Source organism: Perissodus microlepis, chromosome 17 (assembly GCF_051167445.1).
Source record: "Perissodus microlepis isolate ML-2025 ecotype Zambia chromosome 17, ASM5116744v1, whole genome shotgun sequence".
Classification (NCBI taxonomy): Eukaryota; Metazoa; Chordata; class Actinopteri; order Cichliformes; family Cichlidae; genus Perissodus; species Perissodus microlepis.
In genome coordinates, this window is record NC_140477.1 from 3,928,987 (window position 1) to 3,953,401 (window position 24,415).

The window sequence follows — 24,415 nt, forward strand, 5'->3', positions numbered from 1 at the left end:
AGTGGGCTTGTCTTTTCACTGCCTCAGCCAACTTCAACCGGACTGGCACACTGCGGCAGGCCAAGCCGCCCCTGAGAAAACTCTCTGGCAACTTTCAAAGTTGTTGTGAGTCGATGTAGTTTGGTGGTGAAGCTCTAAATAGGACATGTGTAGCATTGTGCGCTGACATATTCTCACGGCGCTTCGCAGTTTGGAAGACAAGAACACATTTTATTTGCACAGTATGGATTTCTGCGCATTCCAAGCCTCTCCTGTTTAAGCACTTGAACAGTAACGCAGTCTTTTTTCACGCTGCAGTTTAAGAAATCAGCTAGCATCTTCGAGGGAGGCATAACGAATAAATAAGTGCAAAACATACCTGCGTTTATGGTTGTAACTTTTTGAAAAAAGCTGGAAGCTTAATTCCAGCTATTTTTAGGGTAGCTTTGCATGAACAACAGTTCAAAATACTCTTCTTTAATCTTATACTAAACCTTGACGCGGCCCCTCAATTCATCCACAGTCTGAAACGTGCCAGTTTCGATTTTCTTCCTTAAACCCAGATGGGCTCGCACTTTCAAACAGAAGCTTTGAGCAGAAGCTGGGTGGCATTTCTGTGCTTGAGTCTGGAGGAGAGGCTGAGATGACCATATAAAAGATCTTTGATTTAATGTTTACTCTTTATGATATCATATGGATCAAAACATGTCTGAGTGTGCAACTTCATACTAAGAGATCACTTTGTTATTTGAAATTTTGGCCATGTTTTATATCTTTAACTTTCAGAGTAAACAGGAAAAACTTAAAACTTTGGCCTAAATATGCTGTTTCCCGCTCTAAAGTTTGACAAACTGTGTTTTATTTGTTTGTTATTTGGAGATGAGACTAAAGTGATTCAAAGGGTGTTTTAGAGATGAGTAACCTAAACTAAACATCCCAAGTTCAAAACACAGGTTTTTCTTTTCAAAAATGAAGTCTGAGTAACTTGAGAAATTGTTCAGAAAAAAGTAACACAGAAAGCTTTACTCTTTATGGTAAGAAAACTGCATCGTCTCGCTGTTGCTTTCATGTTGAAAGATTCTATAATACCTCTTTAAAAATAAAAAATGTGCAAAATTGTAACATCAAAGTGACACTGATAGTGTTTTTGTATATATCGCTTGCCCTCATCCATCTCCCTCTTTCGTCTGTTTGTCAGTGAGAAATCTCAGCCTCGTCCCCTAGGTCGCTGTCCCCGAGCCAAGAGCAACATGTTTGCTTTTCTCTGTCCTTCTCCCTTTTGTTACAGCGACCCCCAGGAGGAGCATAAATATCCACTGGGCTCATGTTTGTCCAGGGAGCAAGGAGAACAGACCAATCTCCTAGAATACACAGTCCTGAAATAATTCTTTAATCCCTCCTGCCCTCCTTCCCAACTGGACAAAGGAATGTCTCAGCTTTGCTTTCACCCTCTTTTTTCTTTTTTGTGTGTGTTATTTTTAAGAGTGAAGATATATGGGAAAATATGTTGTAAGGAAAGTCTGGCTTGTGCCAAGCTAGGACACAAAACGTACACGGGCAAATACACACAATAGATAGAGCCAAGAGGCTGATCACTGTGCTCAAGGTTCAGGTCAGAAATGCAAGGTCAAGCCCTGAGAAGCTTCTCGAGTTTTCTTCAGATGAAAGAAGTTTCCTGGATTAGATATCAGCACAAAAGCCCGATCTAGTCCACCGACTCCTCTTTAGTTAGAGAGCAAGTTCAAATACACATCGGAGCTTTCAACCAGCATGTTTGTACAATATGACCATAATTAAACACCGTATCCTCTTCTTTTCTCCCTTCTGCTCCTCTCGCTGCTATCCCTCACCCTCCACCTTCTCTTTCCTGTTATCTCTGACCTTTCTGTCCCTCTTTTTCTTTCTTTCTCTCTCTCTGAGTAATTACAGTGCAGCCTATCTGCACTTACTAACTAATAATCCAAACTCGCCCCTTTCTCCCCTTTCTTTCTCCACCTCGCTTCTGTCATCTCTTCCGCCCTGTTCATCCATCTATCTCTTGATTTATCACTCCTGACAGAAGGGCGAGAGAGGGATGAAGGAAAGGAAGAGACAAAATGGAGAGGTAGTGAGTAACTTGTGAAGAAGGCACCAAGAAGGAAAGAAGCAAAGGAGAAGAGTGAGGGGAGCAGTGAAAGCAGCGCTGTGTCCACAAAGCAGGAGAACAGACAGTTGAGGGGAAAAAAGGGAGAGCGGAGAACAGCAATCGGCAGTCGCGGCTCTTAATTACGGTGCTGGGGCCGGCTTTATCAGAATCCCTTCACCTCACTGCTCTTTGTCAGGGGGTATTAAGGAGGAGGACACACAATCAGGCTTTTCATTAGGGCCCTACCGGCAGCGGACACAAAGGATGGCTTTAACAGCTGCAGAAAGGGACTCAGGTGGCAGCGGTGGTGGTGGTGGGAGAGAGGGTTTATGGGGGTGAGGACAGAGGGAGCAAGAGACTAAAGCGGGATGAGAGGGAGGAGAAAAACAAAAGGATGAGAGGAAAGAGTGAACAAGAGAGATGGAGGCTGATAGGAGAGGAAAATGGAGACATGGGTGGAGAAGGGGTCACAGATCCATCCTAGTCTAACAGGGGGGAGGTGGAGAAATTGAGGATAAGGTGCCATTGGTGTGTAAAGTGCTCGAAAGCAGTCATTGTTTTTAATTTGATATTTCATTTTATATAGAAAAAATGTGATTCTTGCCTTCAGGTGACCCCTACCCTCTCCAGCTCATCCCCACAACGATGGCTGCTGCTGCTGCCGCCACACCAGGTCTGGGACCCCTACAGCTCCAGGTAAGGCTATAGCACCTACAGTTGATCTCTCAGAAATAAACTTAGGGGCCAGAAACATAAAAATGACTTCCAGCAGTAGCCACAAACCTTCAGATATATCACAGACGTTTCTCTTCTCACTGGGATGATGCCATTGTGAACAATTCCCCTAACCCTGACAGTGTTCACACCACATTTTGCTGCCCACTGAGCTAGACAAGACCACAAACACAGCCACAGGGGGGGGATGCGCAGCTGTCACTTTCAGCCAAAGTGTTGACACCAAAGTGATCCCACAAAAACATGATCTTTATGATCAGCGCTCAGGAAAGAAAAGCACACACAAACAGAGAGATGTGACAAATGTAAGCGTAGCCCTCAGCTTTGTCCTGTGATAGGGAGAAAATGTGGTTGATGCAGTTCAGTGGGAGCCGGCATGCAGAGTAGAGCACAGAAATATTCAGATTGGCTGTCAGAGGTAATTTGGGGGTGATGCTGAAGACATTTCAATCTCCCTTAACAGCACAGACGTTACCGAAGGCTCTGAATAAACCAAAAGAGGGATATTTCTAACCTAAGGAATAGGTTTGGATCACTGTACTCAAGCATGCCTTTAAAATGAAGTGTCCAGAACTTTTTGCATCACAAACCAGAAGTCGAAGCATTAAATCATTGTTTGACAATCAGTGTGTCTTTTCACTGCATGTAGAGATTTTTAAAAGTATCCAAACTGTCAAATTCTTCATTTTATCTGTTTCGGAGATGTTGACCAAACAAAGGAAACTATGACAAAGTTGAACCCAGGATTTAAGGGGCAGCTTACATCTACATGCACCTCAGGGGACTCTGTCGAAAGCAGGCCAGAGATGAGAGAGAGTTAAATGGGAAAGGTAAAACACAGGTGGGAAAACAAGCTCACATCTGTTATCCAGCTTAAAAGGAGGATGAGATGCGTGCTTTTCCTCTGTGTGTATATAAAATAGGTGCCCCTATGGAGGCCACTTATGTAATCTTGACCACTGTCTGCCCTGCATAGAAAAACACACACGACTAGAACTCAGAGATCCACGTCGGCTTTGGGCCCCCCTCTCAGAGGGGTTAAGAGCTTGCACTGGCATCCTCTCACTCGCCTGTCTGAAACACATTAAGCACCAGTGCAGGGCTCACCCTCAGTACACTTGGCCACCTGTGTACATCTGAGAGAAACAGCTGCATTTGACACACATGTTTTCATGTAGTTCTCCACGTCTTTTCACTTACACGCAAGGGGAATGATGAGAAAATATGGGTTAAAGGTCAGACAGAGGGTGTGTAATACATTTGCACCTGTCAGCCAAAACGTGCAGCTCCATATGCTAGACACTACAGGGAGAATAGAATAGCTGTGTAACTCTATCATGGAGAACGGACCCCGCTGTCGTCACTGATTTCATTATTGCTCGCGCGCCTGTGTGTGTGTGTGTGTGTGTGTACGTTTGTGTTTAGCCCCAGAATAATTTTCTCTGTCTGTTATCACTGCCTCAATCTAGCTGTCCATATGTTCGACTGTGTTCAGACTCACTCAAAATCTCCAGTCGAACAGCTTTGTCCACCTTGCAATCAGACACACACACACAAGCAGGGAGGGGCAAAAGAACACAACAAGTGCAAAAAAAAAAGGAAAACCCATCTCACTCAGTCAGATTTCTTTCTTCCAATCCTCCAAGAGAAATACACATGCACGCTCACACAAACACAGGCGCACGTTGAGATTAAGGCTTTGTCACAAAGAAACGGATTTGCCAGGGCTAACACAAGTACAGATGTCTCAATGTGGATGGATTTCCTTTGGGATCGTCTCTGCGCCCTCATTTGATAAGGAGGTGTTTCTGTCGCCCAGACGAGACATGACAGTTAGCTCGGCCCTCGGGTCGCCACGGCAACACAGCGGTTTGGCGGGGAAGACACGAGTGAACCCATTCAGCCGACACGCATACACAAATGAAGACAGAAAATGAAAGATTTTCAGATACAATGGACAATAAACTAAGGTGCATTCAGGGGAACATGCAGACATGCCCACGGGTGTGTTATTTCAACATGTGGGCTGGACTTGAACCACACACACACAAACATAGTGATTACAGTTTGTACACACGCTTCTCACATATGCTGCACTTCCCGTGCGCCTGGGATGTAAGGTTTAGTCTTCAACAATATGAAGAATCTATATTTGTTGTCCAAATTGAATTAAATTCAAATCCAATATATTTTGATTTGAAAAGGAGTTAAAGGGCTTTTTTGACAGTCCACAAAGAGCCTTTCTTATCTTAAGCACTATTGATCCGGTTTAGGTCGTTAACTTTGGTATCACAGCACATCTGACTGACTCACTTTGGGGAAAGTGGTATATTATATACACCCACTGATACAATATAGGATCAAAAACTGCATTTGGTACCTTGCTGGTTCAGTTTGCTTAAATTTGTATACCTGGCAATTTTATACATCCCTCTTAATTTTCTGCTAATAAATCACTGAAGTTATTGTTTAAAAACAGCAGCGGCTCCTGTACAAGCAGCTTGCATTGATGAAACTGTAAGCAGTATAGTCTGAGCTATGGATATTCTTCCTTTTCCAGTGTATAGGTGCAGGATTTTTTTTTTTTTTTTTTTTTTTGCTCCCTCACTTATTTGCCTATGCAGGCATGAATACTTCCTTTAAATACACTCATATATTAAGCTTCTCTATGTAGCTCACACTTTGAGCAGTTGCTAATGTGATTTTTTTTTATTGCTGATAAAGCTGTTAGAAGAGAGCTGTAGTCTAACAGCAGTTGTGTTATTAAGCTGTCTGTGTAGGAACAACAGCCACAGAGAAACTGTTCAGCTGTTACTCTATGTAACTCTAGTTTTATGAGTATGAGTGTAGCCTCTAATAGGCTTCACCACTGGTTGTCTTGGGTGGCCAGCTTTTAGTCTGTCGTGGCTGTGGTTACCCCTTGGCTCCACTCCTTGTCAAGTGCCAAAACACAGAACCCCACAATCTTTTGTTGGCACGTTATCAACTAACACCTCTGTCTTTTAAACACTATGTCCTATTTTCTGTGACATAGGACTCTGCAAACCCACTAAAATGTACAAAAACAAACATATTTGTAATTTAAAGTTAGAGAACTGTTAAATTGATGAATTCTCTCTTAAAGTTCATAATATGAACAAGAATGTTACTTTGACACAATCCTGCATAAAGTTAGTTGTCAGGCAGTCAGCTCATATAAGCTGATAGCTCAGTTTTTATACATTTTTATGCATCCAAGTGGCAAAGTTTACACAGGGCGCAGTATTTGCTTAAACTTGCCCACATTTCCTGCACAACTGGAAGCCGCTTTGCGACCCACCTCAACCACAGCTCCTCCGTTCACACTGTGTGACTTCATCTGTGGTCATTAATGCCTCCTCTGTTCTGTATGAGGGTCCTTTTGCTGCTCTAAACAGAGTACAGCCTTACAGCCAAATATAAATAATTACATATAAAAAAATAATGTTTTTCTTTTGACTAAAGTGATTCTGACTGAAACTTCTTTTGTGCCAATTTTTTTATTTCTGTCATCGCAGAAATCTCAGTCCTATTTGGAATCTTGTTCCTTGCAGGCAATACACTGTAGATACGAAGCAAGAAATCAAGTTTGGAATAATGGCTTAATCTGTGTGTATCCAATGTGCACACAGAAAGAAAGAAGACCGAAAGAAAACCTTTCAAAAGCACAGTGTCGAGATAAGTGCAGTTCTTAGAAAAATGTATTAAACTCAATGATTTTAAAGCTTTTTTTCTATGTTTGAACCGTCCTCCATAGAAATCAACAGAGTGGCTCTTAAAGTCAATAGAAGCTTAACACTGAATCCTCTACAGAAGCTTTTCAAAGCAGTGGAGGCTTTGGAGTGTACAAGGTTGGCATTTAGCATCTTAATCTGTGGGATGAGTGTGACATTGTGCATTAGAGCATGTTAATCTGGCTCCCTATTGACCCTTGATATCATTGATATCATCCACATCACACAAATGGACTGAGAAGGACAGACAGAGAATTGAAAAATGAAAAGAAAATCCACTTATCCTGGTGAGGGAGAGAGAGAGAGATTTGAGGTAACGATGAAAAGGCAAAAGTACCAGAGGATGATCAGCTGAAAGGATAAACAGAGAGAAAAAGAGATGAGGGAACGGAGGTAAGCACTGGAATAAAGTGTGTTTGTGCGCAACAAAGTGTGTGTGTGGCGTGGTATAAAGAGGGTCAATGGCATAGGTCAGGCATCATATGGAGAGGCAGATGTTGGAACATATTGTCCTGGATTACCGCACTGTACACCGGAGACATAGATGGACGAACAACGGATAGGCGGTTAGAGGGAGGAGGGGAGGGGAAAAGAGGAACAGATGAGAGAGGTAAACGAGAAATCAATCGCACAAGTCGTTTTTTTCTACAAAACCTTATCTGGAAGGAAGACAGATAGCAACACAGCAGTTTTCTCAGATGCTTCAGTGTTGGAGGTGCTGAGAGATTTATTTTTGAGATTGCACTGTGAGCCTGTGAGCTGCAGGGACAGCAGATAAAACTTCTGAACCGTTAAGAGAAAAATAGATTTTTATAGAAAATAGAGTTCATAGAAACATTTTGGTGTATAAGTCCCACGTACTTTGAGCGGCAGTTTTTATATTCCGGCTTTAAATTCTGGTGAAATTACAAAATAAAGTATAGACTGCATTGTTGAGAAGTTTTTCACTTTAAGTAACCCAGCGATGTTAAAGTAAAAGCTAAATATTGGTTATTTCGTTCTATTCAATACTTTAAAGAGAGCACAAAGAAAAAGAAATAGCCAAAATACTTGATGTTTGCTGTCAAGGTATAAAGAAAGCATTGTAGTTATTTTATTTAAACTTGACCACTATATTGTGGTGAAGTAATCTCTCTGTGTGGGTTTTTATTCAGTTTATTGTAGTTCAATCTCACATAGGTTTCCAAACAAGAACAAAGGCTCGAAAGCAAAATCGAAGAAGAGGTTGATAAGACGTAAAGATCGGACAGCGTTTGTGTCAGACGCTTCTGACTCATCAGTTTTACCGATTCTTGTCTTCTTTTTTTTGCCTCTAAGTACCAAAACAACCCACAAGTGGGGGTGAAAAAAACACTCTCAGATAGACAGAGAAGAATCCATTAAGATCTATACAATAGTCCTCGTGTCCACGTAAACAATAGAGCTCAGACCGCTCTGAGGCGCCCGCGTACTCAGACAACAAAGATGAGGCAAGCTTGTAATCTGTCTAAGGCTGCAGATTATTGACCAAGATTCACAGACACACACAGATCCCCAGTGACTAAGCTGACAAGAGAAACAGCAAAACAAGAGAATGGACACAGCTTATTGTGTGTGTCAGGGAAGATGCACACAAGATAGTGTCAGTACTACTAATACCACAGAGTGACCCCATGTTTTCAGTCAGAGAACACCAGCAGTCTCCCATCACCTCCCCACCTGATGTCAGTAGAGGTCGGGCTACACACAGACACACACACACAGACACACATGTAAAAATTCTATTGACATATTGCTTGTTTCACATTAAGGGATTAGGGACATAAAGAGGGAAGGGCTGTACAGCTCAGCAGTGTGCCTGGGTTGTGAGTGACATTTCAAATTCCTTAGTCTCATCCTGCAACTGCAATTGCACCCCCCTCCCCAATCTGTGTGTGTGTGTGTGTGTGTGTGTGTGTTCACTCCTCTAGTCACCCCAGGGGGCTTTGCGCTGTCACTTCCTGTTTGTTGACATGTATGTCGTTGTGGCGACGCTCTGGGCACGCTCCACAGTGCCTCTGCCCTCTGTACCGTGCGTGTGTGTGTGTGTGTGTGTGTGTGTCATTGCTCGCCGGCCCATTGAGCAGGCTTTGAGTGACGGGAGCTGGCCTTGTAATGGAACTCAATTCACTCCGTAAATAAAGAGGCCTTTGAACCACTGGTCCGAATATGGCAGGACACACATACACACACAGACACACCGCCTGTGGTCCACTCGCCGGGGGGGTTTGGCTAGCAGGGAAGGGGGGGGGGGGGGGGGGGTGAGGGGTTTTCATGCTCGGCTGGAAGTCCACCCCCACACCACCCGCCTTCCCCTCCTTTGCAGGAGCTACAGTACAGCTAATTGAAGAGCAATGAACAAGCACCGGCTGATATGATCTCAGCGAGCTGGTCAACTGTGCCGCGTCCATGGAACTCACAGCAGCAGCAATACATCCAGTGCACATTATGTACCTCAATCATGCACTTCACTCATGTTTGAGAAATCTATACAGATACTCATCAGAGAAGAAATACTTGCTTCTGTATTTTGCACTTACAAGAGACTACTCAGGAGCAAACAGTAAAGTGTGAGAGCCTTACACTTTAGAGTGAGTGTGCGGGAGGGGCAAGGCTCTCAACAGTCAGTGAAAAATGTGGATTGCCCTTTTTTTAACTCCATAACTCCAAAGTGATTATCAGGGATGAAGTTACTTTTCACGGTATTTTTGATTTATTTATTTATTTTACCTCTGAATGCAATTCTTGGAATGGCAGGTATCTGTTTTAGAGTGAAATTATAAGTTTGGAAAATCGATAAAAGTAATAGAAAAAGATAGAGAACTGTCGTAGAAAACATGCTTTTGCGTTGCTGTTGAATTGTTGGACAGTAAATATTGTAGTATTTGAATGAATGGCAGTCATGAAGAGATTATTTCATATTCAAATATGAGATTCTTCCAAAAAGTATGCCGCTGTGCAAGTATGTGTGTGTGTGTGTGTGTGTGTGTGTGTGTGTGTGTGTGTGCACGCCACCAGTTTGAATGTCTCTGTTTTTTCCCCCTTGGTAAAGAGATAAATGTCTTACTTTAAGATAGCAAAGAGGAGAAGGAGCTAATGTGGCTGTCAAGAGAGATAGAGTGAGGTACAAATGGACAGAGAGAGAGAAACAGCAGTGACAGCATCTCTTCCTTGTCCATTTGCATAAACAGGCCTTTGTTTGACGCCGGTGGCCGGCAGCCAAGCACCAACAGAAGGACGGAAGTTAAACTAAAAAAAAAAAAAAGGATGGTCTTCTTCCAGAAAAATATTCCACCAGAAATAAATAATAACAATTATAACTATTCAAAAAAAAAAGAAAAGAAAAGAAAAACAACACATCAGTTACTTCGTGCAAAAACAACCATTATGTTGCTCTTCAGAGGAAGCACTAACAATTCAGAGGAACACAAAACCAGCGTCTTAGAGATTTGTATTAGCCAACATGAAAGTAATTGAGCTTTGCAGGATGATTTTGAGCAGAAAGACAGAAAGAGGCATTTATGAATATTGAAGCTTCATCCAAGTTGTGAATATTATGCTGTGTCTGTTGCTGTGGAAATACTGGCCAGAGACTGTTTTGTGTGATACAATGCTATTGCATAAATATCCCAGAGTATGTTCGCACCATCGCAGCTCACACCATAATGCTTTTATTTAATTGGAAATTAATTAAATACATAAATAAGAATAACGAAAACAGTGTTTTGGGTTTTTTTGCCTCCTACTGTAGTTATTGAATCAATTTATCTTTATTTTAAACCTATTTCACAACATTTGCATCTGTTTTTGCATCTTATTGTCGACACATTAAAAACATCACAGGGCCACAAGACACTCCTGGCATGTCCCATCTGGCATGTAGCGTCACAAATTTCTCTCCTTCTCCATCATCACTTTTTTTTTTTTTTTTTTTTACCTTGAGCAAGAGCTGGGCTCTCCATCGTGACCTCGATAGGCAGAGTGTTTGCCTTTCTCCCACGATGCACCTGGAGGGGACATGGCCGTCTTGAGGCCTGTCAGAGTGGCTGTTAGCGCTTCTCCCATGGGGTGGGAGGGGGGCTGACAGTGGAGATGTCCCACTCTATCTTTCTGTCACACAAACAGAGGCCGGGCCACTAATGGCCTCTCCTTCCAGAGCTTTTTAGCCGCCTTTTTCTTTTCTTTTCTTTTTTTTTTGTGGTCTCGACTATTCATTTATTCATGTCATCCTTTCTTCTTCTTTTTTTCTCCTCCTCCTCCCCTCTCTTTTTACCCCCTCTCTTCTCCCTTTCTTGCTGTCCCACCGACCCAACTCTTGCCTCTATCCTGTCTCCCCCACCCGTCCCGGTCTCTCTACCTGTCTCTCTCTGACCTTGCAGCAGTTGTATGCTGCTCAGCTAGCAGCCATGCAGGTTTCCCCTGGGGCCAAGCAGCATGGAGGCAGCCTTCCTCCCCAAGCCAACCTGGGCACGCACTCGCCACCCACCAACACACATTCACAGAGTGACAAGGTCCGCAGCTCCCCGCCACCAAATAAAACCAAGGTAAGAAAGAAGAAAAGTAACATATCTGTGTGTGTACGCATGTTTTTGTGGTTTGAAAGCTGGCTAACAAGGTTTCTTCGTCAATAACGAGCACGACTTGATGAATGTTTAAAAATAAAAATCCACAGCTTAGGAAATAACATTTAATTCCTGAAGTTTTTAATTAGCAATCACATCTGCTTTTCAAATTCCTGTCTCTGATATCACTAAAGTGTTATTTTTCGACAAGTTTGCAAGAAAGCTGTCAATGGAATATTTCAGCTTTCTGTCTGTGGAAGTATTTTCCATAAGTTTTATTTTCTCAATTCAGCATCAGTCTCTATTTCTTTAAAAAAAAATTCTTGATGGTAGTTGAAATATTCTTACTGCGTCGGGTAAATTCTTCCAGTTCATTCAGGGGAGAAAAAAAATCCAGTCAATTAAGCTCAAAAAGGCTTTAGCAGCCTAATTACTCGAACTGCGTACACGCTGGCCTTTCCAGTGTGACCACGCTAGCTGAGAGTGAATGACTTCCAGTGCATGAGCTGAAAAATGTGTTCCCGAGTGTCGCAGCCACATTTTTATGTTTTTTTTTCTCTTATCAAACAAGTGCCCCAAGCAGCGATCTGCTTCTCATTCTATTCTCATTCTATACCTTAGTACAACTTGGTCCTCGATCAGCTCACCTCAAACACCAAAGGTTTATCAGAAACTTCCAGCTGGTATCTGGTCGGAATTCAGGATGTATTGGTGCTTCTGCCGTTTTCTCGGCTGGCTGCCCAATAGGGGCGAGGAGAAGCCTTGTGACCATCCAAGTGGAATTCTATGAATATCTGGTTGGCCATTGGGACACATACCACCTCTCTCTCACAAACATACACGCACGCACGCACGCACGCACGCACACACACACACACACACACACACACACAAACAGCCATGCCTCCTACCACCCTCTGTCCACTCTGTGACCCTCATAAATGGTATAGTCAATCATAAACACAGGCACTGTGTCTATAAGTAATACTAGACTATCAAAATCCCACCAAGTTCGACAAGCTGAATTCACATTTGTTGCCACATAAATGAAAGCTTCCGGGTTTCCTCTTCTTCTGCCTTCCTTCTCCTTTCCTTTGTCTTTCCTAAACTCTTCTTTCCTGTCCTCTTTATTTCCACTTGCACATCTTCTTTGCTACTTCTAACTTTTTCGTCTCTGTTAATTTCTGCGTTGTTCTTGCCCTGTTCCAACCCCTGTGTTTACTTACACACACACACACACACACAGGACTGGTTCATGACAGATATTAAAGCATGTGGTTGACCCCAGAGCTTGCACCCCTACTTCCTTGTCCATCAGCCCCTCCCTACATCTCCATCACACACACACACACAGCCATCCAGCCATCCTTCCCCCACTGTCACACACGTTATTACCATATATATGGAAGACAGGCAAGTGCTGTGGCCTGTGGTGGAGGAGAAGCAGGGAGTCATAATGGCCTCCCCAGTCCAGCGGGAGTGGCTGACTGGGGAGTGGACCAAGGCGGACCCCGACAGTCTCCATAGAGGCAAAATCGCAGACTGACCACAGAGCTGTTCACAAACATTAGATAAGTGCTTTGGAGAGTTTTCTTTCTTGATTTCTTCTTTCTCTTTTCTTTCTTTCTTCCTCTTTCTGTCTTTCAGGCTGACCACTGAGGTGCTCTCACTGATTCCCTTTAACACTCTTTCTCTCTCTCTGGTCGAGTGACATGTATATTTCAGTGGTGTGCTCTGCCTGTGGGCTCTATCTCAGGTCTCTAGTCATTTAAAGGCCCACTGCCCGCCTCTGCTCACAGCTGTTTGGACTCAGGCTCACACTGCTTAAGTGCTTTACCCTCTGGTGATACACGGACAAACACACATACATTAAAAAAAAAAAAAAGCACACATGCACACACAGGTGTAGAGCTAGGCACCAACTAGAACCTGCACACACACGGTCAAATCACTGCAGCTGCAATTACATGCAGCTTTCTTATAAGCAAGAGTGGATCTTCAGATGTAGACAGGCATGCAAACAGACGCACACAGTGTTGTTTCAATGCACCATACGTAACCCGGTTGCTTCGATACTGCATCCCTATTTGAGACTATTTGATTGTGTAGTAATATGTTTTCTGCACATTGCTTATTTATTCTTTTAATGGCGATGTGCATTATCAGTGGGTACAGAATTCCCTTTGTGAAACCTTGATAGCCTAGTACAGTGCTTCTTAAAGTGGATTCAGGAGACCCTCAGGGGTCTACAGTAATTTGCTATAACTCATAATACTGTGCTTCATTATTTAAGAGTGCATATATGAAAATCATTTACTCAAATAATAGAAGTATATTGTGTTCAATATTCCTGCCTGTTTTATCTTCAAAACTCCTGTATGATTGGAGTCAGATAGAAAATCCACAAATCAACAAGTTAATTTGAGTGTGTGCCACACAGGAAACTATGACAGTGTAATTAATATCTGAACAGTCACTTATAGCTGGAAGGGAAGAAAGAGATGCGGAAGAGAGGAAAGATGCAGAGATGAAGAGTGAAAGGCACATTTAAGGGTCTTGTCCTTAGCACCCACCCCCCACACACACACCCCTCTACACCTACACACATGCACGCAGGCCTGACTGGGATAAACTGTAGTGACACACACACTTGTCCTGTTAATTGAACCGTCAGCTCCTGCGATAAGATGCAGAACCCTGATGTCGCTTTCACATGTCGGCATCCACAGAAGTGAAATACAGCCCACACACACACACACACACACACACACACACACACTTTTATACGTGTTATCTCTCCCCTTCTGCTTCTCCTCTGTCTCTCTGTGTCCCTCTGGCTCTCACTGTCACTCTGCATGTTTTTGGTCTCAAAGCTGGAGACTGTTTCATCAGCCAAGAGAGACACAAAAGCAATTGTATTAATTCAAGATTCCAAGCCTTTCAGAGGCTTTAGAGGCCTCTCTCACACACATAAACACATACACACTGTCATGAGATTTAGAGCTTGTTGAACAATGTCTTACAGTGACACACGCACACACTCGTGCACGCGCGTGCACACACACACACACACACACACACACACAAAGAAACAAACAAGTCGGTCCAAGCCTCTCAGCTCCACTGTCTAAACTAATTCCTCCACACTGGCATAATGCAGGTTGGCCACCTTCCCACCACAGGATTTGGCTTGGCGCAAAGGGAAACTCCCCCAATCCACCGTACAAGAGGCATAGGCATTATCTATTTGTAATAAATATTCAAACACGTTCCCAGCCAAAGCCCACCATAATATGGGTCAGGATTGAGAAGATCCTCCTCAGTTTTCTCCTTTCTCTCCTCATCTTCTCCAGCCCATTGTCTCACTGAAGGCATCTTTGGGGGGTCCTCCATCTATTTAGAAAGCCCCCACCCCCAACCCACCCCACCCCTCCTAATGAAGGACAATCCGGTTAGGCCTCATTGCGTGCACACACACTCACGCACATGTATGAACACGTACACATGTAGGGGGGCTTAATTGGAAAGGCTTAATTGAGTTGTGAGGGGCTCATAAGGCTTAGTAAGACTCAAGGAGTGGGAATCAGGGAAAGTCGGCCTTAATGAGTGAATATACCACACACATACACACAACAGTTTCTCTTTTCCACTGTATGCCAGTTTCTACTTTGCCTAAGCAGCAATTAGACTAATGACCAGAAAATAAGGACAAATAATGTCTCTATTCTCTCTGCTGTAAGGCTTAAATTTTGCTACACCTGTAATGGCAAAATTTCTCTTTTATCCTGTTTTCCAAAGTATACACAAGATGAATGTTGTGAAACAACCAAGGAAACTGTATTTGTAGGCCTCATTTTGACTCTGTTGTGCGCCTTTAGCTGGCTGACCCGTTAAGCCGTCCATCCTCTCATGTTGTGTCTGGCTTTTAATTGTGGAGTTTTAATTACACAGAGTGGTTTGTGTACATCTGGCCCCTCTGCGATCCAATTCTTCCTTCCTGTCATGTGACCTTCTAAGGTTCCTCCTGATTGGATTAGGTCATCAGCAGGGGTGATGTTGCCATGACAGTTAACATGATAACAGTGGTGGTCCACATGGCGATTTACTTAAGGAGCGCTGTCTGTTGTGTTGAGGATGTTGCTGTGTGCCGAGCAACACAGTGATAGATGGATGAGGGAATTTAATCGAATCGAAGAATTTAGGAATACTTTACGTTTTTTAGTGTCTGGATTTCCGATTTCATGCGGGGCGCTCAGAAGATGGTACAGAACAAATGGATCCTTACTGTGTTACACGTCAAGCATGTAAATCTTTTGGAGTAAACATGTTTTTTTCTCCAAAAATGGTCTTTGTTTCCAATAGAAGGTGATCATCACTTTTAGATTTTTGTCAGGTTTATTTGTAGTCAAATATCTTTGGGGTGTCACAACACCACAAACCACTTAACAGCACGCACCATTTTGATTTCACTCACGAAATGTGCAGCGGCTACGAGCAGCCACATGATAGCGATCACAGTCAACCTCCCCCACCAGCTGCTTCTTGTACGCATGTAGTTCTCTATCATTTTAACCATGTTTTAGTTTTTATGTTTTGTGTTATTAACCTTAATGACCCATCAACACACATTAGCAAAATGCTATCATTTTTATGGGACAACTAAGTTTCCCTTTAAGGAAAATAAAGTTATTCTATTTCAGCTCGGACATGTTAAAATAGCGAAAGTTAAAATAGCGAAATAAAATTTGAGGCTTTGGTCTAAAAATAAAAATCAGATTGAGAAAAATTATTTTAGCTCCATTAACTCCTATTAATTGAAGGCTATCTTATGAGCGCCCCCTTCTGCTCCTCTGGTTTAATTGCAGCCCAGGTTTGTGCAGTACGAGTAATAGGAAGTGGAGGGATTCTGTTTATCTCTGATAAATATTGTTAACAAAATGGACCTCAAAAACCAGCTGCTTTAAGAATCGTATTGATTGTTTGTTAGGTGCTATGGGTGCGTTTTTGGGTGAGGCAGAAAGGGCTTCTCTGCTTTTCCGCACACACATGCACGTTCCCGACCATGAAGGTCCCCCGTTTCTAATGGACCAAGTGCACATTGAAGTGACAGACAGCCCTCTGTTCAGTGTCTTGAGACTCTCACACCTCTAAAGACTCTCTGAGGGAGGTGTTTTTCTCTGTGAAAGACTGTAGTTTTACGAATGAGTTCAAGGTGTTTCTCGTCCTCGTGTGTTTGGTTGTTTTTAGCATGTGAAGCACCATAGTGCATGTTTTCCGGAGCCTGCATGTGGAGTGTGCACGTGCATGAACTGCCTTGTTTTAAGGTCGAGTTTGCTGTGACAGGAAGTCGGTTATTTTGCATGTGAATGTCAGTGGTTCGCACCAAAATATGCAAATATTTATATTTGTATGTGCCGTTATTTTTATGTTTTATCTTTTCGCTTATTACGAGCTGTTTGGAAAGGGGCAGTGGCATGCACCTTGTGATTCGTCCCGCCCGGGCTTGCCTCAGATTGCTGTGCATGGGCTCCCGTTTGATTAGCACACCTCCATTGAAAGTGGTCTCGGTGAGGGGAGGGCGAGGGTGGGCCCCGCGCCTCCCGCTTCCAAATTCCTTCGGTGGTCACAGCAGGCGAAACTGTGCTGTTTTGGTTTTTGCAGGACAGTGAGGGTGCACAGCCACTGAACCTGTCGGCCAAGCCTAAGGCATCCGAGAGCAAGTCACCCAACTCCCCCCCAACTTCCCCACAGGTGCCGGCTGCTGCTGCTGCGAACAAGCTGGACCCCACTTCCATGAAGCACAGCGTTGCCCCCTCCAGCATTGGAGGACCACCGACCAGAGTCAGCTCAATTGGTAAGTGGATTTAAATGCTCACACATTCACAGCACACACACACAAAAAACAATCACAGCAATTTGCACTGTGCTGATGTCATACTCCTGCAAAGCTAGATACCTACATAGATGTAAAATAGTTAAACCTAAATATACCAAAATATCTGTTTTCTTGGACTGAGGGGCAACTGGTACTCCAGTTTCCACATTGATTGGGACAGGTGCTGAACTCACTACAGGTATGTTTACACAGGATTACACAGACCAGCTAAGCCATTTTATCTAGCCAAAAGTTGGGATATTCAGTGTTTAGAACAAAGTAGTTTGGTTGTGCATGTTTATTATTTAAAACACTTACTTGTTCATAGGTTGATGGACCAAAAATAAACATTAACTGATCAAATTTGTATTTAACAAAATGACATAGTGCTTTGCAGGAAGACTTAAAGCATCCAAAAAAGAACAAACGAAAACCACAAGTGATAAAAACATCCCAGGATCATAAAATAAACAAACGAATCACGAGAAAACGTGATAAGAAAAAAGTGTCACAATGTCCAACTTTCATTAAAAAAAAATCTTTTCTGAATAAAGAATGTATTATGAGATTCACCAGAGTGGTGATTCAGAGGGACTGCTGCACAGTTTGGGAGCTCTGATGGCAAAACCTCAAAATAACCAGCAGAGCCTCGTTCAGTGATGTTAGTGAATGCCCCAGAATATACAGTTGGCTTGATAAGCCTTCGATGTAATTTGTAGCAAAGCCATTTAAAGAATAGGAAATGTAACTTATAGCCATGTTTTGGTGTCCCTGATCTAAACAATGAATTCTTTTCCTGCCAATAAGTTGTCAGTGGATGTTTACCACAGTTCCATAAGCACTTATATATTTCAATGTCCTGTGAAAGGTGCTTGGAAGTTGTTCCCACAACGACAATAAACTTATTTTAGAAAAACAGTTATAGCTCTGATGACAAGAATAGCGTTCTTCTCGCAGTGGTGCCATTGTTGCGAGTGCCAGTACCATAATCAGACCCGGCCATATGCACACGTACAAAATATGACATAAATGAATCACTATTTTGTACTCTTAATCCATTTTTCACGCACCACTGATAGTTCAAATATTACACATATGTAACAGGCTATAATTAGTGTGTTTGTGCTGTTCTTCCATGTCGCTATTTGCCCGCGGGGCTGCTTCATTGTTATGTGTTTATTAGTGACTGAAAGAGACAGAGGAGTGAGGGAAAGGAGGTAAGGGGGGGAAGAGAGAGAGAGATGAGGATTAGCACTTTTTTCCCCTCCATGCAACTAAGCGGGGGAATAATAAAGAGAGGAGTGCATGACAGACAGGAGGTATCACCAATGAGATTAGACAAGCCTCTTACATGAGCCGGGACAGCGCAAACACTCAGCATTAATGACACAATGACAGCACACGCACTCAAACATTCACTCAGACGCACACAAAGGCTCTTACACACACTCGCACAGAAACACAATCCCAGCACCACCACCTCCTCCTCCTGTGCAATAGGCAGTTTTTCCGACTTCCCGGCTAATCTCACTGTTTTTCAACAAATCAGCGGATTTAATATCAGATTAGTGGATTTTCAGTCCCAGATGTTTTTTGTTCAGAAAAATGGATTACAGTGTTTAAAGTTTGTGTGTGATCCCTGTTGAATTATTTGAGCGTGGGGACGAGTGTGTCAGATCCCAGTTATGTTGCAGCTCATGGTCCCATCTGTTGCCACTGAGTTTAGCCGGTCGCCGGAGCATTTGCTATTACAACTCACAGCCGCATTGGGATTCCTGTTATGTAGTTTATCGGGGATGGAAGGAGCAGACCAATTGGGATAGAGTCGAGAGGTGGTTGTTTTGATGTGGAAGCGAGTTGTTTGTCAGGATGGTGCAGATTATGTCCGCCTTTTTCAGGTTATTTGAATTCAGTCATCTGCTCCCAGGTCAACTCTTTAAGACTATAGAAATCATAAAATGAGCTTTTTTCTTTCTCTGCTCCACCATATTCCTGTGGGATATGCTGTTTTTATTTTTACATCACTATCTGAAAGCTTGTTCCGTGTTATTTTGCTGCTTCCCAAACAAAAATGAATCAGAACAATCTCGAGCACAAACAGCTAAAAATTAAACAAAAGTACTTTTTACATGTTGGAGCTAATAATCAAATACAGTTCAACACAAAAAAGTTTGGAGACAGTCGACATTTTTTTTAAGGCTTCAATATGCGTGAGTTTGGATTTGTCTGTTGCTCATATCCGCCCTACTGTCCTGCTTCCTTTCAAATTCTGACACCTATCAAGCTTGAGGCATGTGTCTTCTTTCCGCCTCTTCGTCTGTCTGTCCATCTCCTCATTTCAAACTGAACTGAAGTGCTGTCAGCTCCTGTAACTTCTACCACGATCACACATTCATCTCTGTCGCTGTCATAAAGCGCTGCAGCTCCCCCGACCTCTTGCATGAGGGTTTTTTTTTGTGTGTGTGTGTGTGTGTGTGTGTGTGTGTGTGTGTGTGTGTGTGTGTGTGGTCTAAAATGTATCACACTTGTCTGTAGAGATTTTCAGAAAAAAGTTGACCGAGGGAGCAAGACCCCCCTCCAACCCCACCCCTCTATCTGGGTCACATCTACTTGTCTGGATGTCTGGCATTGCAGTCAGTTTAGGCGACGAACACGATTGTAGGCACGAAAAAAAACCCATTTTTGACTCCAGATTAAAATTGACCGCCACCCAGTTCCATCACCCTCTGTCTTCTTCCTCTTCCATCCCCTCCCAACCCTGCTGCCCCTTACCCTTTTTTCTCTTTTCTTTTCTTTCTTTTTTTTTTTTCCACATCCAGATTTTCCGGTTATGACTTCTGTAAGAGTTCACAGCTCTGTCATTACCAATCTGAAGCTGGTAATCTGGCCTGAGATGGCATTAGCGGTGCGGATTAGCGCAGATAAAGGCCTCATAAGCCAGCCGGGGCTCTTTGTTAAGAACCTACCCGACTGATAGGGAGAGGCGATAGCAGTGCACACAGAGCAGATGCCTCATCAGAAGCTAAGCTGCAGAAATAATACGAGTAATAGGCAGTGAGAAGGAGTGGGGAGATCTGATCTTTGTGGAGCAGATGTTCACAACTGGGAAAATTAGCAGGACTTTTTAGCTGTAATAAGAGTGTGGCCACCACTCTTCAAAGCAGGACTGTGAGGGCTCAGATGAAAAGAGTCACAGCCGTCAGATGTGCGAAAGTGAGTTTTAATGTCGTTTAAAGGATATTGAGTGGTTTAGAGTGGCTGTGTGTGTGTATTTAAGGCTGATGGCAGGTGGGAGGTGGTGGGCAGCTTGCAACAAGGCTACCTAGGGGCGCTCTCTGACTCACATCCACAGCTTAACAGTCAAATGGTCAGTTTGTGTGAGTGTGCGAGTCTACACACAGAGAGAGGCATACACAGATGCTCTGGCAAAGTCCCCTCATCAAGTGTATGTTAATGTCGTTACCTCACGGTTCAGAAGAAGATTTATTCTGCATGAAAAACCTCCTGCCAGGTTCCTAAAAATAAACAAGCACACGCTCAAGACATATTAATTTTCCCGTCCGAGCTCAACTGTTGAAGCAAAATGCTATTCAGTGTTTTTCTTGTAAAGGAAATAAAGGAAATGAAGATGCTCAACATGAGTCCCACCTACATATTCACTCACTAATGATTATCCACATAAATTGATTGTCCTCTGCGTGTGTGTTTGTGTGCGTGTGTCTCCGTCTCTTGCCGTCTTTGCGCCTCAGCAGACTTGTTGTCGTCGCTGTCTTCGACAGCCTACCTGAACGACCACGAGGCGGTGACCAAGGCCTTCGCCGAGGCTCGGCAGATGAAGGAGCAGCTGAAGAGAGAGCAGCAGGTGCTGGATGCCAAGGTGGCAGCCGTCAGCAACCTCAGCCTCAACAACGGCCGCTCAGACAAGGTAAAGCACTTAAAATTGCATCTACGTAACAGAACATGATGGGCGAGTGTGACAGCTGATCAAAGGTTTATTTTACTTCTGCATTTTGTTAATGTTTTTTTTTTTTGGGTCACACTAAATCAAAGTTGTGACCTCATTTCTATGGCAAAGTGTTCAGTTAAGTTAAAAGTGTATGTGGATTCTTACAATTAAATACACATTTTTAAACCAGGAAAAAATTAAAAATCTGAATTGTTGGGACTGAACACATACTGTAAATCAACCCGACTCTCCAAAGTCATCACAAGCTGTACCGTCTCATTGTCAGCATGTAATAATTTGTCTTGCCATATGCCATCCTCGCTGCACTATGTAGGAGGTAAATCGGTGTACAATGCTCTCGCTGAAATGTGTTGAAGCTAAACAGGGCCAGATAAGGTAAAACCAGAGGCATCTCAGAGGTAATGAGTGTGTCTGTAAGGCGCACTGCAGGGTTGTGTGTGAGTGTGTGTGTGTGTGTGTGTGTGTGTGTGTGTGTGTGTGTGTGGCAGAGCAGAGCGTCAAGGAGACGGTAATGTGAAATGACGGCGCCGGCTCCTCGGCAGCGTGGCCAAATTGTGGTTATTTGTTAAACACATTGGGAGTCAGCTGGTGCACACACACGCACAAACACACACACGGGTGCATACATGCAGGGTAACAGCGTGCTGGAAGCATCTGCACTGCTGACATTCAACAGCTCTTTCTTTCTCCTTTTTTTTTTTTACTTTGATGTGACACATTTCAAAGTGTCTAACCCACACTGATCTCTGCATTGTACACAGATAACATACTGCATTACACATGACTATAACCAGTGAGAACTGGAAATATGATAATTATACCAGTGAGTAAGGGAACGTATTTTACAGTTTGTTCCTTACGTGGAGACATTTAGGTGCTTAAACACTGACATTTTTCATGTCTCGTTAGATCAGTTCAAGTTCCTGTTATTATAAGTTTTTTATATCAGTTGTACTGTGGAATCGTATAATAATTACTTATTAATAATAACAGGAGAATTGTTGAAAGAAATTCTTATTTCTGTTTTACATTTCTTTTTTTTGACATGCAATCCTGTTACTATAAAACATTTTTAGTTTCGGCACTGGGAATATTTTTTTGTAAGTCATAACTCGTTTGCATCCTCACACGCTCACCTTGACTCCTGTTCCCTTTGGCTTTGTGTGAAACAGGCGAGCTCCCGCCGTTCACATACAACAGTGTCATCCATGACACACACACAGGATTAGTTTTGTCGCTACTTTGTGTCTTGGCTCCAGTGTCAGCCATTCAATCCACGTTTCTCATGTACTATACTGGGGCTTAATGTCAGACTAGGCTGTCATCCACTCGGTCTCCCTGTTCATCTCCATCTCTGCCTCACACACACACACACAGACACATGGCATAAAACCATTCGAAACAGCACATTTAATCTTATGATCTAAAAGTGAGAAGCACACTTTGTGCTCTCTTATCTTTTTTTGTGGAAGGAAGTTTGAATGAGGCTTTCATTTGTGCGAAATGAGGAAGATTCTTTAAATACTTCTGATTTGCATGCAGAATGGCTGGATAATTCCAACCCATTGGCAGGTTATTGAGCGTTTATAAAAACATACAAAATTCCAAATAAAATACTTTTTAAAAGGCTTGCGAAAACATGTTTCGCTGCGCGCCTCTGGCTTTTATTCTCCCGCTTCCCTTCCTGTCTTTTTAGCAGTATTTATTCCAATCTGGGGAGGAAATTATCGCTAACAATTAAACTCTATTGGACTAAAAACAGAGAAAATGCATTTCATTATCATTCTGCCCTCCCTCCATCTAGCCAGCCAGCTCGCCAGGGTCACATGTAAATGGAGAGGGACACTTTTTGGAAGGTTGTTTTAGAAGACGACAGTGTTTTGGGTAGCGCTCCTAATCGTATAATTAAACTGTAAAACGCTCGCGCTGGTGCGCTTCTGTGTACGTGTGTGCGAGCGTGTGTGCTCGTCTGCAGTCAAGTTCTAGCGCAGAGTGTGCCGGCTGCTTGCATTAAGCATGTAAATGCTCAGTAAATCAGCCTTTTATTGGTTGTAATAAATACCCAGGGGGCCGTGCGGCTGGCCTCGCTCTCGTCTGTGCTGCACTCTCTCGTTCTCTCTCTCTCTAATGCGTCGACCCTTGGGGGCCTCTGCAAGAGAGAGGCAAGCCGCAGCACTCCACTCTCGCAGGTGGCTGCCAGGAGTTGCCACACACACACAAGCCCACTCACACAATCCATTGTACACACAGAATATGCAGTGTACACACAAAGCGGCAAACATCCAGATAAGAGTAAATGTAATCAACATTCTTGCACATGCAAACAATACACACAGATGTGTGTTCAAGCATGCGGGCATAACGCACTCAAACAATTTGATGCTTCCACAAACTGACACTGAAATGAACCAAAACACAAACTGCCTTTCTACTTAAATTACAACCGTCATTTGTCTGCAGCCTCTGTATTGATAGAAAAACGATAAATAAACAGATTTGTTTCAGATCAAAGGCGAGTATGAGGAATATTCCTGAATTTCTCATCTCTCGACAGAGAGTCGGCTTCTCCGGTCACTGAAACTGTGACACATTTAAACATTAGACAGTCGTTGCTTTTCATAGTTATGAAATCAGAGACAGAGTCAGTCACAAGAATGACTTGTTGTGGGTGCAAAAGGAAATTGTTCGGCATCACTGCAGGTTTGTGGTTTCATTCATTCACATATTCCCTGACTCAGTCACTGACCGACTGCAACTGTGAACTGTTTGTGTTGTTTAGGACAAAGCTGCCTTGGAGAGTCTGAGTCAACAGCTGAAGCAGCAGGCCGAGAACAAGTTCAGCCACGCCATGCTGGACTTCACCATGAGTGGAGACTCTGACGGTAGGGAAACACACAAACACACACACACGGCATGCACAGTTTATGCATGGAGTCACTAAACTGAGAAAAAGGCTGTGAGTGTTGATGAACGATGACAAGAAGATGAAAGTCTTCCAGGGCTGGTACCGTATATCTGCCAAATATTTATATTAATTGATATCAGCCTGCCTGCAAATGAGGTCATGTTTACCAATTTGCTGTTTATCTGTTTCACCACGATATTTCGCTCACTGATTGTTCCACCATAGAGTAATGAAGATTTGAAAGACTTTTAATGATATCAATAATTTTCATAATTAAGTTTTTTGTTTTTCCTGAATAAAAGAGAAAATAACCGTTACCTATGAACTTGAGCATACAGAGTAAAACTCTGTAGTCGCTGTCCTCCCAAACGTGTGAGCAGTGAGTCAGTCAGACTTTTTTATATTCTGAGAAAAATGATTTTTATGATATTTATTTAGCTTAATGAGCAACAGATTTTTCTCACCCATGAAAAAAATTCCCAGCATTTTAGCTCATC

General features: G+C 43.0%; 1 protein-coding gene across 14 annotated transcripts in view; it reads left to right on the plus strand.

The window, feature by feature from the left end:
- The window catches only part of sox5 (SRY-box transcription factor 5), a 249,891-nt gene that overhangs the window by 219,844 nt on the left and 5,632 nt on the right, over window positions 1-24,415 (plus strand). For 6 of the 14 annotated variants that reach the window (XM_084910906.1, XM_084910908.1, XM_084910909.1 and 3 more), the window contains 5 exons: window positions 2,715-2,800; window positions 10,989-11,153; window positions 16,833-17,025; window positions 20,796-20,971; window positions 23,793-23,895. In XM_084910906.1, the coding sequence (XP_084767032.1) occupies window positions 2,715-2,800; window positions 10,989-11,153; window positions 16,833-17,025; window positions 20,796-20,971; window positions 23,793-23,895 (723 nt within the window). The remainder of the gene's footprint in view (window positions 1-2,714; window positions 2,801-10,988; window positions 11,154-16,832; window positions 17,026-20,795; window positions 20,972-23,792; window positions 23,896-24,415) is intronic. The other 8 variants (XM_084910914.1, XM_084910902.1, XM_084910916.1 and 5 more) reach the window with 5 other exon arrangements.